General features: G+C 52.5%; 1 protein-coding gene across 1 annotated transcript; it reads right to left on the bottom strand.

Annotated features, from left to right (window-relative positions):
- Positions 1-2,437: 2,437 nt before the first annotated feature.
- Positions 2,438-14,003, bottom strand: COPZ2 (COPI coat complex subunit zeta 2). Its single transcript, XM_032163360.2, has 9 exons — positions 13,873-14,003; positions 13,057-13,131; positions 10,079-10,160; positions 9,429-9,520; positions 8,903-8,958; positions 8,372-8,449; positions 5,371-5,422; positions 4,720-4,758; positions 2,438-2,742 (listed from the first exon to the last, which is right to left on the bottom strand). Exons 1-9 carry the CDS (start codon positions 13,981-13,983, stop codon positions 2,695-2,697), a joined length of 633 nt encoding a protein of 210 aa, XP_032019251.1. The 5' UTR covers positions 13,984-14,003; the 3' UTR covers positions 2,438-2,694.
- Positions 14,004-18,093: the final 4,090 nt, after the last annotated feature.

Raw genomic sequence — 18,093 nt, 5'->3', positions numbered from 1 at the left:
CAGACGTGCCCTGGTGCCCATTCTGCTGGAGGAAAGAAGAAGCCCTGAGGCCCCCTTCCCTTATACACTTGGGGCCCGCAGGGTCGCCCACGAGGGCAAGGGGGTGGAGAAATGCAGAAAGATGCAGAGGGGCCCTGGGGATGGCAGGAGACTGGAAGGCAGGCCCTGGCTGCCCTCCCGCCCGGAACCGCCGGCCGCCCTTCCCGAAAAGCAGTCCTCCGCGCTCCCCTCCGCGCCCGCCGGCTCCGGCCTGTGGCAGCGCTAATGAGGCAGTCTGGAGGAAGCGGGTGCCAGCGGGCAGGACTCTGGGCGGCAGGCCAGGCTTGTCATCCTGGCGGCTCTGCTGGGCTGCGGGCGCCACGTGGGAGCTGGGGGCACAGCAGCCGGCGGCCCTCTACCCCCAGCGGGGTCTCCGCCTCAGCCCCCAGAAAGCTAGGCCTGCAAACTCAGGGTCCTCGGGAAGGGGCAGCGCCCTTCCTTGCCGGCCCTCCCGGCTCCTCTGGCAGTGCTGCGCATCCCGCTCTGCGCTGTCCTCTCCGCCGCGGCGTGGGTCCGTCGGCTGCTTCGGAGCCGAGCCGCTCCCCGCAATCCCTCAGCCATCGCGGGCGAGGACACCTTTCTGGTCGCCTCTCGGCATTGCCATGCCCCCTCAGCTCCTTCCTTTTGACCTAGTACGGTTACTGTGTGGACCAGGGGTTCGGATGGGCCTAGGGCAGGGATGCGCGAGAAAGCCACTTGTCACCAGCAATTCCCCATCCGGAGCCCCGGCCTGCGGAAACTGCACCAAACACTTCAACCTGAGCCTCAGTGTTCCCTTCCGTAAAATGGGGAGAGCATCGCGTAATTCACAGGATTCAGTGAGCCAGTTTGTGTGAAGCGCCCGGCTCCTGCCTGTCCCTGCTACATTGGAATAGCAGGGCCGAGGCGGGCGCGACCGCTTTGCTAAGCGCATTTGCCCGTCCCTCCTTGCGGCCGCTTAAGGGTGGTGGAGGAAGCCAAGCCCTGGGTGTGGCCGCATATTTGCCAAAATATTTCTGGAAAATGTCTCCTTTCTTGTCGCCATACTAGCCCCTGAACTCCACGGAATTTAACCGAATACTCTTTTTTTTTCTCCCCTTCCAAGAGTTGCCATTTTGCATTATTTACTGGGACGGGTTATGCACTCAGCGCTTACAATGTAAATGTTTACATAACTATATCATTTTCTCTAATTGCAGAAGTAGTCAAGCCCGTTATAAATGTCCAATCTTAAACAGTTTTATAATGTAGGACTTGAAAGACGCAGGGACAACTTCTGTTAACGTCCACGGCTCGCCACTTTTCCTTCCTCGCCGAAATTCCTGTGCCCACACTGGCGCGGAACTAGCAGGGTGGGTCACGCGTGCAGGTTGCTAGGGCAACGTCCTGTCGCCGGTGTTGGAAACCAACGAGTAACTCTCAGGAGCCGGAATCGGGCCCGCCCTGGGGGCGGAGTTAGTCAGCGGGTCGGCCCCGGCGGGAGCGCGTTTCCTGCCGGTCCCTGCAGGTGGCACCATAGGATCGCGGATGCTTTCCTGGGGCGGGGCTTCCCGCAGTGCTCAGCGCACGCCAGGGGCGGGGCCGGGGTGGAGCGTGAGCCACCAGCTGCAGTCCGCAAAGGATCGAGGGAAACGAGCTGTTCCGGGACGCAACCCTAGACAAGCTCAGGGACGCATTTACAGGGACGCAGAAAGTGTACGCGTCAGAGAGTGGAAAGGAGAAAACAGAGGTTCTGGGACGGCGACAGAGAAGGGAAGTCGTGTCGCCCGGAAAGGCTATACAATCTCCATCCTTCCCGTTTGTCCCTGCGACACCCTTCCACCTTCCTGTCCCTCCGGACCTGCAATTCTTCACACCCTCTGCAGCGCACAGGGTGCTCAGGACACGTGCACGGTGGGGGCTGGCGATGCTTCCTCGCCCCCACCACCCGCAAGCTTGCAGAGAGCTGTAGTGCTCAGGGTGTATGCCAAGATAGGAATTCCACGGTTCCAGGCATGCCAAGAAAAATAGCCATGCTGTTTCTCGGTTTGTTCAGAGGAAGACTTAACTCTCTTCCCTTCTGGAGTTTGGGAATGGAAAAAATGACTCAAGGAATCCCCAGCGGAGCTACCATGTATGTACTGCATTGCAAAATAGAGGTACCATATTTTGCTCTCCCCTACCTGGCAGTATGCGCCACACGTGGGGCTCCGTGGTATCGCACCCCCTCATGGTGTTAAATAGTTCCCTTTCCCTTGTCCCACATCTCTGCCCAATCACACAACCACAGGGACACGCCCCACCGTGGTACTGGATATCCCCACCATGAGCCACAGAAAGTGCAGGAGCCCTTATCTGAACACACACACACACACACACACGCACGCACACACACACACACACACACACTTCCTAGGCCAAGAGAGAAGGAGACCCTTAGCAGAAGACAAAAGCAGGTTTATTAGGGCCCTGGGGCCAGGAATGCCTAAGATATGAGTTAAGGCCAGGGCCGTGAGAAGAGGTGACTCTCCTGAGGCCAAACCTTTGCATCTCAGAATCCCTGGCTGGAGACCTTAGGAGTCAGTTCCGGGAGGGACCTGGGGATGCAGAGGGGTCTCTCCTGACCCTGGGATCTTTGAGCTTTTGCCAGGATTGGGGAAATGGTCTAGGGGGCAGGGAGCCTTGAATCCATAGCCTTCATTTCAATAACGACCATTTAATTTGTTCCTTGGCAGACTGAAGAACCTGGGGTGGGGTGGGGGAGGTTGAGAGAGAATTGAGAATGTCAAATGCCTCCACACACAGTCATGGGGAGGTCCACAGCCCACCTTCCCCAAGCGCCCCTGCAACCCCCGGTCACTAGGTGGCAGCAGCTTGTCTCCGCTCGGCTTAAACGCGGCCAACCCTCCAAGTCAGAAAGCGCAGACCAAACCGGCTGCAGCCAGCTCCCACCTCAGGCCCAAGCCTGCCCAGACCTCTGGCTCCTGCATCTGCAGCGTGGGTGTGGCAGCAGCCTGTCTCCCCGCTGTCATACCATGAGAGTTCCCGCCCACAGTGCCACGTCCAGGCGGAGACAGGGCCCAGGCCTGACACTCCCTGTGCTCAGACGCCTCAGCAAACCCCTAGCTCTGGCCATGGCTGGCAATGTGTCCTCAACACCCCACCCCAACCCACTGCTGATGTGGCACAGCTGGCAAAGGGTGGCCAGCCAGACCCTGCGGTGGGATGCCTGGTAGAAAGTCTCAGCCCAGTGCTTACACAAATCCATACAAGTGCACACACGCATGCACAATACCAAAACAGGAGAGGGGGATAGGACTCCAGGTGTGTCCCTCAGATTGTCCCTCCAGCCACTCAGCCTGATTCCCTTCTAGAGAAGGAGGGAACGCTGTGTCTCCTCCTCCTGCACAGTCTCCCTCCTCTCTTGGGGACAGTGGCTTAGGGTTCTCCTAGCCAGAATCTAACTTTGTCCTCATTTTATCCCCCATTGGCTACCTGTAGCTTCCTTTGTTTTTACTCAAGAATTCCATCAAAAATGCTATGTTTTCATTCTTTCTCCCTTTGGAGAAATACTGATGGTTATTCAGCATGTGTTAACTTGCTTGGAGCCCTGCTAAGAGCTTGCTATGCATTGGCTCATTGAATTCTCATAACTCCATGAAGAGGGTCCTGTTACTATGTGAGGCCCAGAGAGGTTGAGTAACTTGCCCTAGGTCACACAACTTTAGGTGGTAAGGTAGAACATGTACCCTGGGATGACTCCCATGAGCACCTGTGTTCTTATCTGCTCTGCTCATTACTCCCTACCCTCTTTCCACCCTGAAAATTGCCTTGCAGCTGCATTCATTCCAGCATGGTATGAGGAAACATGGGGAATCAGAGGGGAGGGCGAAGCAGAGTGAGCGCTAAGGGCAGTGCAGGAAAATGGGCACCACACCTGGGACTCCACACGAGACAGCACAGGCTCATCTCGGTAGGGCCACCACAGCACGAGGAGTTAGCGCCAGGGCAGGAAGTTCCATACAAGCAGGATTAGTCTGAGCAGAGAGACCTGCAGGCAGACAGAAGAGAGGTCAAGACAGTCGTCCTGAACTAGCAGGAAGTTTGTGCAGCTGGGGAACTGATCAGGCTTCAGAGCCAGGAACCTCCCGCTGGCCTCTCGCTCTGCATGCACCTCCAGATAGGACCATGCAGGGTTGTGGCAGGTTCTTCCATAGCCAGATCACTCAGGGGCAAGGTGACAAGTGATGAGTGGGGAAACTCAGATCCTATCATGGGTCTGAGAGTCCCTTAACAATCCCAGTGTGCACCCTAAGTGGCAAGGACAGGGGTTAAGAGCCAAACTCCTATTTGGTACCCTTTCCAGATTTCGGTAGAGGACGCATCAGAGGCCTGAGTTCCCAGATTTTTGGGGGGCACAAGTGACCCGGTCATCTCCAAGGTAGGCAGCTCATCCTAGTTTCAATCCAACTAAACCAAGCCAGGAGATGAGGTGGGCTGATGGCAACACACCCATCCATCCATTAGTACCCAGCTCCCCCGAGTTGGAGAGCCCGGAGGCCTCCAGTGAGTCTCTCCAGATACGACCTGTCACTGCCTCATCCCTTCCCTCCTCACCCCGGATTTTTCAGACTTGATAACTTCACTGGGTCCCCCTAGGATGCTCTGCTCCCCGTATCTCTCTAGACCATTTCTAGCCAAGGCAGATGCAGGGGGGCCTACCTGGGCCACACTCTGTTCAGTCAAGCCGCCATCATCTGCCTGTAAGGAAGCAGAGTCGAAGGGTGGGGTAGGGCCAGCATGAGGGTCCTGGGTCAGGAAGGTGAAGGAAAGGGCGCTTGGGGGTATGGGTGAGGTGGTGCAGTGGTTAGGATGATTCAGAGCTGCACCTGTGTCACTGGTTAGTAGAAGTCCTGCAGCCTGTCATTTGGAAGCCAGGACCTCTGGGACTGTGCTATGGTGCATGGAGGGTGAGGGAAGATGGGAAGAAAGATGGGAAGAAAGGTTTCATCCAGACATGAAAAAGCCAAACAAGGCAGGGAGGTTCTATCCATACCCCTGACCCCCAACCTCAAGGCAGCAGCCACCTGGTGCCTCCTTGAGGATGTATTTATTTCCCCAGTCTATACTTCCTACCAGGAAAGAGGTGAGGTACTTGTGCTCCTAGCCGGGGAGAGGGCAGGAAGATTTCTTCCATTAACTGGCATCCCACCCACAAACTGCTGCTCATCCCACCCCTAACAAGTGTATCAGCCCAGTGGTTGGCTTCTGCTAGAGGAGCTTGGGCTTCTACCATCTAGGCCCTAGCAGCCCTCTTCCCAGGGAGGACAGGAAGGGCAGCCTAAAAGAGGAGGTGTGCAGGAAGACTCTTACCCTAAAATTCACCTTCTGGATCACTTGCTGGGGGTCACTCTCCAGAATCACACTACAAGATGAGAGGAAAAACCAGGAGGCAAATCAGTGGCACAATCCTCCCCTCTGCCCCTTCTCCTTGCCAAGCCTCTTCCCTCTCCCAATGCATCCTGCAACATCTCCACCTTCCAGGTCCCTTCCCACTGATAGCCCTCAAGTCAGAACTCTCCCTCAGCATGGAGGGCCCTCAGCTCTGATTCTTTGATGCTTCAACCCAGTGGTCCACATGCTTTGTCATCCCTGGGCAAAATCTTTGAAACTGGATGAGAACAGTCTGGTCTAGAATGATCAGGTTGTCAAAAGCAGGGACTCTCAAAACTCAGAGCTCTTGAAAGTTCACTTCACCTTCTGGGTATAGGGTTGGATTCCCTGTGAAAAGAGTTAGGAAGGGAGGCCCTGGGGGTTCTTATCTTGTTGCACTGTTATTTTATGGCACGGGGTCATGCCCTGCATAAAAGAAATGAAACTCCAAAAATCAGCATCTACCTTCTCCCCAACTTCCTCCCCCCCTTTTTTTTTTAAGGCTGGGCACAGTGGCTCATGCCTGTAATCCCAGCACTTTGGGAGGCTGAGGTGGGTGGATCACCTGAGGTCAGGAGTTCCAGACCAGCCTGGCCAATATGGCGAAACCCTGTCTCTACTAAAAGTCCAAAAATCAGCCAGGCATAGTGGCACACATTGTAATTCCAGCCAGTCGGGAGGGTGAGGCAGGACAATCGCTTCAACTTGGGAGGCAGAGGTTGCAGTGAGCCAAGATCGCGCCACTGCACTCCAGCCTGGGCATCACAGTGAGACTCCGTCTAAAAAAAAAAATTTTTTTTTTTTTTAAATCTTCCCTTTTAGGCCAGGCACAGTGGCTCATGCCTGCAATCCTAGCACTTTGTGAGGCTGAGGTGGGCGGATCACAAGGTCAAGAGTTCGAGACCAGCCTGGCCAATATAGTGAAACCCCGTCTTTACTGAAAATACAAAAAAAAAATTAGCCAATAGTGGTGGCGCACACCTGAAATCCCAGCTACTCAGGAGGCTGAGGCAGGAGAATTGCTTGAACCCAGGAAGCAGAGGTTGCAGTGAGCCGAGATCACGCCACTGCACTCCAGCCTGGGCGACAGAGCGAGACTCTGTCTCAAAAACACACACACACACACAAAAACAAACAAACAAAAAACTTCCCTTTTGAGAGACCCAAATATTGTAGCTTTTCTCAGACAGCAGGCGCTCCTTCATGACGCCTTGGGGTTATGTACAGGATACATGGGCATGAGGGCCTGTCACTGCGGCAGGACAAAGATGACAGGATCTGAGTGTACCTCCTTACCCAGTGAGACTCCTCCAGGGCAGAAGCTTTGTTTTTCTTTTTTACTAAATCACTGGAAATGACAAACATTTCTTGGGAGCCTCTTCCAGGCCCCATCCTTGGGCTGAGCACCCCCTACCCCCTAACCAGGGGTCCTGCAGTCCATAAAGAAAGAGCAACCCAGGCCAAGGCTCCAGTTTAGGCGTTGCCTCCCGACTGGCGCTTCCCCAGTTTTTCTTGGCAGGAAACTGAGTTCCTCAGAGGCAGAGACGGGAAGCTTGTGAAGCGTACACCTCAGGCATCCTCCTTTGCACAAGCCATCCAGAGCCCTGCATCTTGTTTTGCATTTATAGTTTTGTGTGTGTTTGTGTAAAGTTTTCCTTCAAGAGGGTTCACCAAATTGTATATGCTTCTGGCTCCCCATAACCCGGCATTACCCCACTCCCTTTTGGGTCCCAGAAATCTGCAGGAGGCATTCCTTAGTGCCCCAGGCAGTCCAGTACAGTGCCATGGAAACAGCATGGCCCCTGCAACTATGCACATGGCTTTAGATCTTGGCCCTGCCACTCCTTAGGTGTGTGAGTGACCTCCAGCGTGTCACTTGAACCTTTGAGCCTGTTTCCTAATGTATAAAATGATGTCATGATAGAGGCACGTATGTTTTTAAGGAGCTAAAGAAATTTCTATTGGCCGGGTGTGGTGGCTCATGCCTGTAATCCCAGCACTTTGGGAGGCCGAGGTGGGCGGATCGCAAGGTCAGGAAATCGAGACCATCCTGGCTAATATGGTGAAACCCCGTCTCTACTAAAAATACAAAAAAATTAGCCGGGTGTGGTGGTGGGTGCCTGTAGTCCCAGCTACTCAGGAGGCTGAAGCAGGAGAATGGTGTGAACCCGGGAGGTGGAGCTTGCAGTGAGCCGAGATCATGCTACTGCACACCAGCCTGGGTGACAGAGTGAGACTCTTGTCTCAAAAAAAAAAAAAAAAAAAGAAATTTTTATTATCCTTTGCCTCAGAGCCAGAACTTCTTTTTCTCTCTGAATATTGATCCCCTGATGGAAATTCACAAGCCAACTTTTCTCAAAAGAGCTCCTAGCTTCCTAAGAATATACTAGCATACCAATAGGAGGCAACATCTATTGAATGAGAACCACAAGTTTCACATATATCTTCTCATTTAATCCCCACAATGCCTTATTACCTCCATCCTAAAGATGGAGAAAGTAAGGCTTGGGGAGAGTCAGTAATTGACCCAGGTCACGCATCTAGCCTGTATTGGAATTGAGCCCTAAGAGCGGGACATGTGGGGCTGGTGGGACTGTCTGAAGTCCTTCCAAAGAGGGCCAGCATCTGTGCCAGTGCTTCCCCTGGGCATTGGAGACCAAACTGGATTTTCCCCAAACTCTGCCTATTCAACAGTCTCCCATAGTTTGACATCAGGTTACTCTCTTGTTTGGCTTGACTTTGGCTAACATTGAAATCAACTTCTATGTTCATGAGTGGGGTGCTAGTAAGGGGAAGGGGTAGGGGAATGGGATCCCTGGGAATATGCTGGGGGAAGGGAGTGAGAAGTTGGTCAGAGTTCTAGCCATGCTGGGTGCCATCTGGGGCTGATGATTCTCAAAGGCACTCCTGCTGTGAGTGTCCCTGACTGTCTCCTCCTCACCCGCCATCCACAATCTCGTCCAGCACCAAGAAGGCTCCGTCCATGTTCTCCAGCAACCAGCACTTCTCCACGTTCTTCCTGAAGGTGGACACAAGCTCCTGAGCCTCCCTGTGGCTGGGAGGAACTGAGTCCCTGCCTAGGTGAGGCTGACCCCACTGTCCAAAGACTGCCTCATTCACCCCTCACCAAACAAGGACTGGGAAGGAGAATGTGAAGGGCAGTGAGCACAGAGCCCATGCAAGGCATTTCTGAGCAAAGGGCCGTTCTGCTTCCTTACACCCTACCTTGTCCAACCTCCCATACTTTGGGGCTTGACACCCTGGCACCCACCACAGGACCCCAAATGCGTTTCACAACTAGGTTAGATGCTATAGCACAGCCCTACTTTGGTTCATTGTGTCGACTGTGAACTTTTCTTTTTGGATTATCTTAGTCTTGTGGGGACTTCAGGAGAAAAACAGGGAGGAAGGACCCTGTGACATATCAGGGCCCGGGGGGATGGGGCCTCGCAGGGTAGAGAACCTCACTCACCTTAACATGTGGTTCAGAGACTCAAACAGGCAGGTGAGAACAGACATGAGCATCAGCTAGGATGGGCAGATACAGGAGGAGGAAAACGAGAGTTTGAGATTGAGAAGGTCAAAAGAAGCACTTGGAGCCTACCTGTATGGGCAGCAATGGAGAGTTTCAGAGGCCTGGGCTGGAGACTGACTGCAGTGTGACATTAGAGGGAACTTCCATGTGTCTGGGCTGGGAAACTGGAGTTCTCCACTGAGAGACATTGAGTGTATCCTTCTCTAGTTATGTTTAAGAAGGACAAAGTCTCCCTTGAAGATGAAGTGATTACTTCATTCCTGGTTCCCAAGGAAACTAAGGGGCATCGAAGATACACATTGTCCCAGAAAAGAACCCTTCTGGCTGCCCTCCTCTACCCCATGGAGCCTAGAAGGAGGGGTCCAATGGTGAGCCTCAAGGTCCCAGCCTCAAGCCCAGATTCCAAATAACAACATTTCCCCATAGACAGACCCTTCTTACTGCCCCAACCTCCTGAATTCACCTCATTCTCGTAGGATGAGCCCACCACGTATAGGAAGAGGTCAATGCTGTTCTTGTAGACGATGGTCATACCCCCAAAAAATGCAATCTCACCTAGAAGTGGAGGAAGCTTTCAGTCCTGGCCACCTTGCCTGGTCCCAGCCTAGCCCCTCCTCCTCATGTATGACTCTGTGACTCTCCTATTTCCTTCTCCCCTTTCTAGAGAACCCTTGGAAAGACCAGCACTAGGGACACTACCATCAGGCAGCCCCGTGTCCTTCCCCTTATCTGCTACTCTATTTCTAGGGACTGCCTCAGGCCAAGGAGTCAACAAGCCCAGTTGTTGACCAGTTTACCTCCTGCCCATGCTCCCACCCTGTGCAGCACCTTGGGACCAGATCCAGGTTGGGACCACAACACAGTTGGCCTCCTCAGTTAGAGAGAGGCCTGGGGATGCTGGGGGGTTGGGTAGTTGGGGGAATTGGAGAGTGACAGGGAGTGGAGGTTCCCTGGAGGAAGGGAGTGGAGAACAGCTGGGAAGGAGAGGACAAAAAGCCTCTAAAGAAAGGGAAGTGGCCTGTGGGTGTGCAAGGCTGATGGGGACAGATGTGTCCAGATGGGGAAGATGACTGTGCATCTGATAGTCTGCTGGAGGAAGAGGGGGACACTTACTCTCAGTCCGGCTGGTCTTGTTGAAGACATTTTTCTCGAAAACCATCTGCTCCTTCATGGAGGGGAATGTGTCATCATAATACTATGAGAAAAGGAAGGAGAAGGGACCATAGCTTTCCACACAGCCTGGATCCTCCCTAGACTGGGGGGCAGGAAAGAGTAGGTGCTGGGCAAGCGGGATCCTGCTTCCCTGCCCCATCTCTCCATTACTGCACCCTAGGCCTGCAGGCTCACTACTTCCTCCAAAACAAATTATTCTTTTTTAGATGGAGTTTTGCTCTTATTGCACAGGCTGGAGTGCAATGGCACGATCTCGGCTCACCACAACTTCCACCTCCCAGGTTCAAGCAATTCTGCTGCCTCAGCCTCCTGAGTAGCTGGGATTACAGGCATGCGCCACCACGCCCAGCTAATTTTGTATTTTTAGTAGAGACGGGGTTTCTCCACGTTGGTCAGGCTGGTCTCGAACTCTCGACCTCGGGTGATCCGCCCACCTTGGCCTCCCAAAGTGCTGGGATTACAGGCATGAGCCACTGTGCTCGGCCCCCTGCAAAACAAATTCTGAGCAAAGAAAGTCCCAAAAAGTAGAGGGATATTGAGGCCTGCTTTTGGAGTTCCCTCCTGGTTTCTTGGAGGATCTTGTACATTCAGCAGATGTGCAGGGTGCTAAGGATTGGCATGGTCACTAGGGCACACTAATTCTACAGCACCCTGAGTCTACTGGAAAGATGGCAAAACCAGGAGTCCTTCTTAAACAATGATAACGATAATAACAACAGCAACTTTATTATCCCCATTACACGGATGGGGAAACCGAGGCGTCAAGAAGTCAGGTAACGGCCTGGCACGGTGGCTCATGCCTGTAATGCCAGCACTTTGGGAGGCCAGAGCAGGTGGATCACCTGAGGTCAGGCGTTCAAGACCAGCTTTGCCAACATGGTGAAACCCAATCTCTACTAAATATACAAAATAAATAAGCCGGGCATGGTGGCGGGTGCCTGTAATCCCAGCTACTTGGGAGGCTGGGGCAGGAGAATCGCTTGAACCCGGGAGGCGGAGGTTGCAGTGAGCTGAGATCGCGCCACTGAACTTCAGCCTGGGCAGCAGAGCGAGACTCCGTCTCAAAAAAAAAAAAAAAAAAAAAAAAGAAGTCAGGTGACTTCCCCAACATCTCATAGTTGTGAGGCCAAAGCTGGGTTTGAGCACTAAGGACGGTCTGACTGCAGACAGGGTTATAGTGAAGATTAAATATCTAAGAAACAATTCCTCACACATATCCCATAACTAAATTAATGTTTTTTGTTTGGGAATGGTGAGCCTCTCTCTCTGACTCAGTTTCTTAATCTGTAGGGAGCAAGAGCCTTTGGCCTTGCTGATCCACCTCTGACCATCTGCTGGGGCAAGGTGAGGTCAGCTCAGTTTTCAATTTTCTGGATGTGGATTTTGCCACTTAGTACTCAATCCGCAGGCAGATTAGCCATCTCCCTAGTGGCCGCTGCTTATTTGAATGTCATTAAAACAAAAAACTTTCAGTTCCAAATAAACAAACAGAAAATTTGTTTTTTGGGATGAGGTCTCACTCTATAACCCAGATTGGAGTGCAGTAGCTCGATCATGGCTCACTGCAGCCTCAACCTCTCAGGCTCAGGCGATCCTCCCACTTCAGCCTCCCGAGTAGCTGGGACTACAGGCACACACCACCACGCCCGGCTAATTTTCATATATATATATTTTTTTGTAGAGATGGGGTTTGCCATGTTGCCCAGGCTGGTCTGGCACTCCTGGGCTCAAGCAGTCCACCTGCCTCAGCCTCCCAAAGTACTGGGATTACAGGCATCAGCCACTGCGCCTGGCCTTACAACACATTTCTTTTCTTTCTTTTTTTTTTTTTTTTTTGAGACAGAGTTTCACTCTTGTTGCCCAGGCTGGAGTGCAATGGTGCCATCTCGGCTCACTGCAACCTCTGCCTCCCAGGTTCAAGCAATTCTCCTGCCTCAGCCTCTCAAGTAGCTGGGATTACAGGCGCCCACCACCATGCCTGGCTAATTCTTTGTATTTTTAGTAGAGACAGGGTTTCACCATGTTGGCCAGGCTGGTTTTGAACTCCTGACCTGAAGTGATCTGCCCGCCTCGGCCTCCCAAAGTGCTAGGATTACAGGCATGAGCCATCACGCCTGGCCTTATAATGCATTTCATAGCTAATGCAGATGCTATAGCTCCACTACAATTAATAGTGTTGACAGTAGAAATTTATTTTTGGATTATTTTAGTTTGGTTCGCTCAGGCCATGTTTTCTAGGATAGATAACAGCTAATTGAATGGGGGTACAGTGAAAACCACCTTGAGCTTCATGTCAAAAAACCTGAGTTTGCCTGTGAAACCTGTGAAATGGGAGAAGTGAAAAAATTAAATAAGTAAATAAATAAAATTTGAGTTTGGATCTGTTAGGATAGTAATACTTATGACCTCAGGCAACTCACTTAGCTTCTCTACCCCCATTTTCTTCATCTACGAAATTAGAGTTGGATTATACAGTCTCTAAAATCCCATCTGGTTCCAAATCCTTAGACTCCTTAGACTAAATCGTTAGTGTTTACCAAGCTGTAGAACAAAAGTGGAGGTTTTGAGGAGGTTTAGAGATAAACCCCAAAGAACAAAAGAACTTGTGTGGGGGTTTGGGGACTAAGACTCCTGGGTCCCAGGCTCAACACTCCACTGACCCATTAGGCAGAACCTTCCCATGCCCAACTGGCCAGTAGCAGGATGATGAGGAAACATTTCAGGGAACATGAGTAGAAACAGAGGAGACTCCTCACTTCAGGGAGCAGCAACTTGACAAGGCAGGAGGATAAGAAGGACCTCTGGAGGGGTCTAAGCTGAGCTGCCCTGAGTCACAGAGATCACAGTGGAGTTTCTCCTGAGACAGGAGTGTCAGCTGGGTGGGAACAGTGTCCCTCATGGGTGGGGTCAGAGGTTACCTTGGCCAGCAGCCGGCGCCCGTCATTATCTAGGATGAAAACAGCCTTGATGGTGTAGAGGGAAGGTTCCTGCAACTGACACCGGAGAGGAGAGTTTCGTTTGGCCCCTGACTCAAGGTGGACACCCTGTCTCTATGGGATCTGCTGGCCCTAGGATACATCCTCAGGCTCCAGCAACCCCAGTCCTCAAGGTCCACAGCTGGTTCTGCCCAACTCTATGCCACATGGGCCAATCCAGGTGCCCACTCCACTCCCAGGCAGATGTTCCACTGCAGGCCCCGAGTGGGCGCTGTGCCCGTTGGGTGCAGAAGGTCCTTCCGGGCCCAAGTTCTGTCATGCACTGACTGCTCCAGAGCCCGAGTCGGAGTGTATCACAGAACCTGGGCCGGGGGGGACAGCGGGCCGAGCCTCCTCCTTGCAGCTGATCCCTGGCCGGGCTGGACCTGCGCTCTCAGCGCGCCCCCAGGCCCTGGCCCGGGTGGACTCCAGAAGCATGCCTATCACCCACCGGTGATGGAAGCCGAGTCTGGGACGGACAGGCCACTCCTTACCCTCCCCGCGGAATCGCAACTCACCCGCCACCCCCGCTCCAAACGGACCCAGAACTTCAGCCCCGCGCCGACGGACTCAGGACAGGCCTCCTCTCCGGTCGGCGCCGGGACGAACTTTTCCTCCCGGGTCCTGGGGCCAGTCAGGAGTGACACAAAGTTCCCAGCCGCCGGGCGCGCGAGTTCTGAGTTGGCTGCTCCCCCCAACCCTGCTCCGTCACGGCCCAGCTCCCGCCGCCCGGGACCCCCGCGCCCGCCTGCTCCGTACCCGCAGCCCCGAGGGCTCCCCGGCTCGAGCAGGCGGCGCCGGGCCCCCGGCCTGGGCCGCCGCGGCCCCCTCCCCCGGGTGCGGACGTGGCCAGGCCTCGGGCCGCTGCATTCCGCTCGCCGCCTCGCACTGACAGCGCCGCCCGCCGCCTGCCCGCCGCCGCCGCCCCGCCTCCGCGCCCGCCCCGCGGCCCCCTCTCGCGCGTGGCCTTCCTTTCCTCGGGGCCCCGTCCTCTTGCTCGTCCTCTTGCTCCCCGCTCTCCCCTCCGCCCTCAACCCAGCTCTCCTTCCCCCACCTCTCCTCTCCCTCTCTCCTCCTTGGCTCCTTCCCGAGTCCCTTACAGCCCCGAACTCTGCATCCTCAGGGTGCCCCAAGACCAGCCCTCGTCCTGCTTCCTGCCTGCTCTCCGGCCTGTGGCTTTGGTGTACACCGGTGTCTGTAGGCTGTCCTGGGGCCAGCAGCAAACACAAGAAAAGCCCACTTGTGTCTGTTGACCTCTGGTAGGTACCATGGGGACAAATATGTCAGGTCACCCTTTAGATCTCAGGGACAGGGTCTATAAGCAAGAGCAAATGAGGACAGTTCTGGGGACCCCCCCCGGTGAAGAGGCTTTCTCATTCCTCTCTCACTACTTGCAGAAGGGTACCATGGCCCCGGAGACACCTCCCCAGGCTCTCCTAAGTCACAGATATGGCACCATCAGAAGCAAGACAGATGCCCAGCAGCACAAATGCTCCACCAATGACATCGGGCTTTGCAGCATGTTTTGGTTTCTTTGGTCTAAGTGTACCTAAGACAAGCTCTCATTTCAGGGTACACTGGCAAGTGGGAAATTCACACCCCAGTGATACATTAGTGCTACGTATGCATTTACCGGTAAAAACACTGTGCGTGTATTTTACATTTGACACCTTCACATCCATTATCTAATATAGCCCACACCTGTGAGATAGGCATAATGGACCCTCATTTTAAGGAAAGAGAGACTCAGAGGTTGTGTGACCTTTTCAAGACTATACAGCTAGTTGACTGGGGATAGAACCCAGATTTTTGACTCAAAATTTCTTCCCTATTCTTCTCTTCAAGCCCTCTTATGTTGTGGACCACAGTCACTTACCCTAGATGGTTACAGAATGGGGTTTTCCTCACTGAATGCATCAAGTCTTCTTATCTTCAAGCCTCTGCTGAAATATCATTACCAAAAGGTCCTCCTGACAGCCACCATATCTGACTTGATAGGTCTCTCCTGTCACATTCTCTCAGTTCCTATTTCTTTCATTGCACTTTTTTCAATCTCTAAATATTATTTTTACTAATTTTGCTTGTTTGAGACACGGTCTCACTCTGTTGTCCAGGCTGGAGTGCAGTGGCTCGATCTGGGCTCACTGCAGCCTCAACCTCCTGGGGTCAGGCAATTCTCCCATCTCAGTCTCCCGAGTAGCTGGGACCACTGGTGCATGCAACCACTCCCAGGCTTTTTTTTTTTTTTTTTTTTTTTTGTAGAAACAAGGTCTCAAGGCTGGGCTCAGTGGCTCACACCTGTAATCCCAGCACTTTGGGAGGCTGAGGTGGGCAGAAGGCTTGAGCCCAGGAGTTCCAGACCATCCTGGGAAACATGGTAAGACCTGGTCTCTACTAAAACTACAAAGAAATTAGCCAGGTAGGATGGTGTGCACCTGTAGTCCCAGCTACTCAGAAGGCTGAGGTGAGAGAATCACTTGCTGAGTCTGGGGGTTCAAGGCTGCAGAGCCATGATCATGCCACTGTGCTCCAGCCTGGGCAATGGGAGTGAGAACCTGTTTCAAAAAAAAAAAGGAAGAAGAAGAAAGAAGAAAGAGAAGAAAGAGAAGAAAGAAGGAAGAAGAAGAAGAAGAAGAAGAAGAAGAAGAAGAAGAAGAAGAAGAGAAGAAGAAGAAGAAGAAGAAGAAGAAGAAGAAGAAGAAGAAGAAGAAGAAGAAGAAGCAGAAGCAGAAGCAGAAGAAGCAGCAGCAGAAGCAGCAGCAGCAGCAGCAGCAGAAGCCGCGGCGGCGGCAGCGGGGGAGGGGGAGGGGGAGGGGGAGGAGGGTGATCAGGGTCTCACTATGTTGCCCAGGCTGGTCTTAAACTCCTAGGCTCAAGTGATCCTCCCACCTCAGCCTCCCAAAGTGTTGGGATACAGGTGTGAACCACCATTCCCAGCCTTTACTAGTTTGTTTACAAGTGTTCCTTCTCCCCGCCCAGACTTTGAGGCCTGCAAGAACGAATGAATGTGACTTTGTTTGTTTGTTTGTTTTGTTTTGAGACAGGGTCTTGCTCTATCACCCAGGCTGGAGTACAGTGGTGTGATCATAGTTCACTGCAGACTCAAATTCCCAGTCTGGGCCGGGCACGGTGGCTCACGCCTGTAATCCCAGCTCTTTGGAAGGCCGAGACAGGCGGATCACGAGGTCAGGAGTTTGAGACCAGCCTGGCCAACACGGTGAAACCCCATCTCTACAAAAAATACAAAAAAATTAGCCAGGGGTGGTGGCAGGTGCCTGTAATCCCAGCTACTCGGGAGGATGAGGCAGGAGAATCACTTGAACCCAGGAGGTGGAAGTTGCAGTGACCCGAGACTGCGCTATAGCACTCCAGCCTGGCCAAGAGAGTCAGAACCTGCCCCCCCACCACACACAAAAACAACTCCCAGGATCAAGCCATTCTCCTGTCTCAGCCTCCCGAGTAGGTGAGACGATACACACGTGCCACCATGCCTGGTTATTTATTTTTTTAGAGGCAAGGTCTTGCTGTGTTGTCCAGGCAGGTCTTGAACTCCTGGGATCAAGCCCTCCTCCTGCCTCGGCCTCCCAAAGCCCTGAGATTACAGGTGTGACCCACCTCACCTGGCCAAGTATGTTTGTCTTGTTCACTATGGAATCCCTAGTGTTTCTTACTGGGCTTGGTGACAGATTTTTTTTTTTTTTTGAGACGGAGTCTTGCTCTGTCACCAGGCTGGAGTGCAGTGGTGAGATCTCGGCTCACTGCAACCTCCGCCTCACAGGTTCAAGTGATTCTCCTGCCTCAGCCTCCCCAGTAGCTGGGACTACAGGTGCACACCACCACGCCCAGCTAATTTTTGTATTTTTAGTAGAGACAGGGTTTCACCATGTTGGCCAGGATGGTCTCAATCTCTTGACCTTGTGATCTGCTTGCCTCAGGCTCCCAAAGTGCTGGGATTACAGGCATGAGCCACTGCACCTGGCCGATGACAGATATTTAATAAGCATTTGTGAAGTAAACGAATAAAGGAATTCAGGATAAGGGAGATCATGTATAAATATTCACAAATACCAAATTTTAACTAATAATAATTAAAATGTACCTATCAATGATACCATATTGGCTGGTGTGGTGGCTCATACCTGTAATCTCAGCACTTTGGGAGGCCAAGGCGGGCAGATCACTTGAGACCAGGAGTTCGAGACCAGCCTGGCCAACATGGTGAAACCCTGATTCTACTAAAAAAACACAAAAATCAGCCGGGCATGGTGGTGAGTGCCTGTAGTCCCAGCTACTTGGGAGGTGAAGGCAGGAGAATCATTTGCACCCATGAGGCAGAGGCTGTAGTGAGCCAAGATCACACCACTGCAGCCTCGGCAACAGAGCAAGACTCTATCTCAAAAAAAAAAAAAGACATCATATTTTATGTGCTGTACAAATATTTATTGAGTGCTTGGTATGTACTAGATATTTTTCTAGCCACTGGGACACAATAGTAGACAAAAGAAAAATTTTGCTCTCATGGAACTTACAATCAAGTGTTTGTGTGTGTACATGCGTGTGTTTCTGTGCAAGATATAATACACAAATAAATGGGAAAAGTAGATATTATGTGAGTTGGGGATAAGTGCTGCAAAGAAAAATAGAGCAGAAATGGGGTGTGGAATGTGAGGGGTCAGGGACAGGCAAGCCAGAAAGCCATTTTCATAGTCCTCTGAGAAAACCTTTAACAAGGTGACATTTGAACAAATAGCTAAAGGAAAGGAGGAAGCAGGCCATGCAGACATCTGAGGAAGCATCTACTGACCCTCCCTATATGATGACTTAGAAGGCACATCTGAACCTTCCTTGCAGGCTATCAGTTATAATAGGGAACATAATGACACTATTTGATAACAGCAGGCAGGGAAAAGACCCAGTATTTGGGCATTTTATTTCTTCGGATTCCAGATCATCAGAAGTTATGTCAGTGGTCATGCTGGC

Source organism: Hylobates moloch, unplaced genomic scaffold (assembly GCF_009828535.3).
Source record: "Hylobates moloch isolate HMO894 unplaced genomic scaffold, HMol_V3 SCAFFOLD_10, whole genome shotgun sequence".
Taxonomy (NCBI): Eukaryota; Metazoa; Chordata; class Mammalia; order Primates; family Hylobatidae; genus Hylobates; species Hylobates moloch.
Note: the sequence above shows the minus strand (reverse complement) of the source record. Positions and strands in the feature narration are given on the sequence as shown.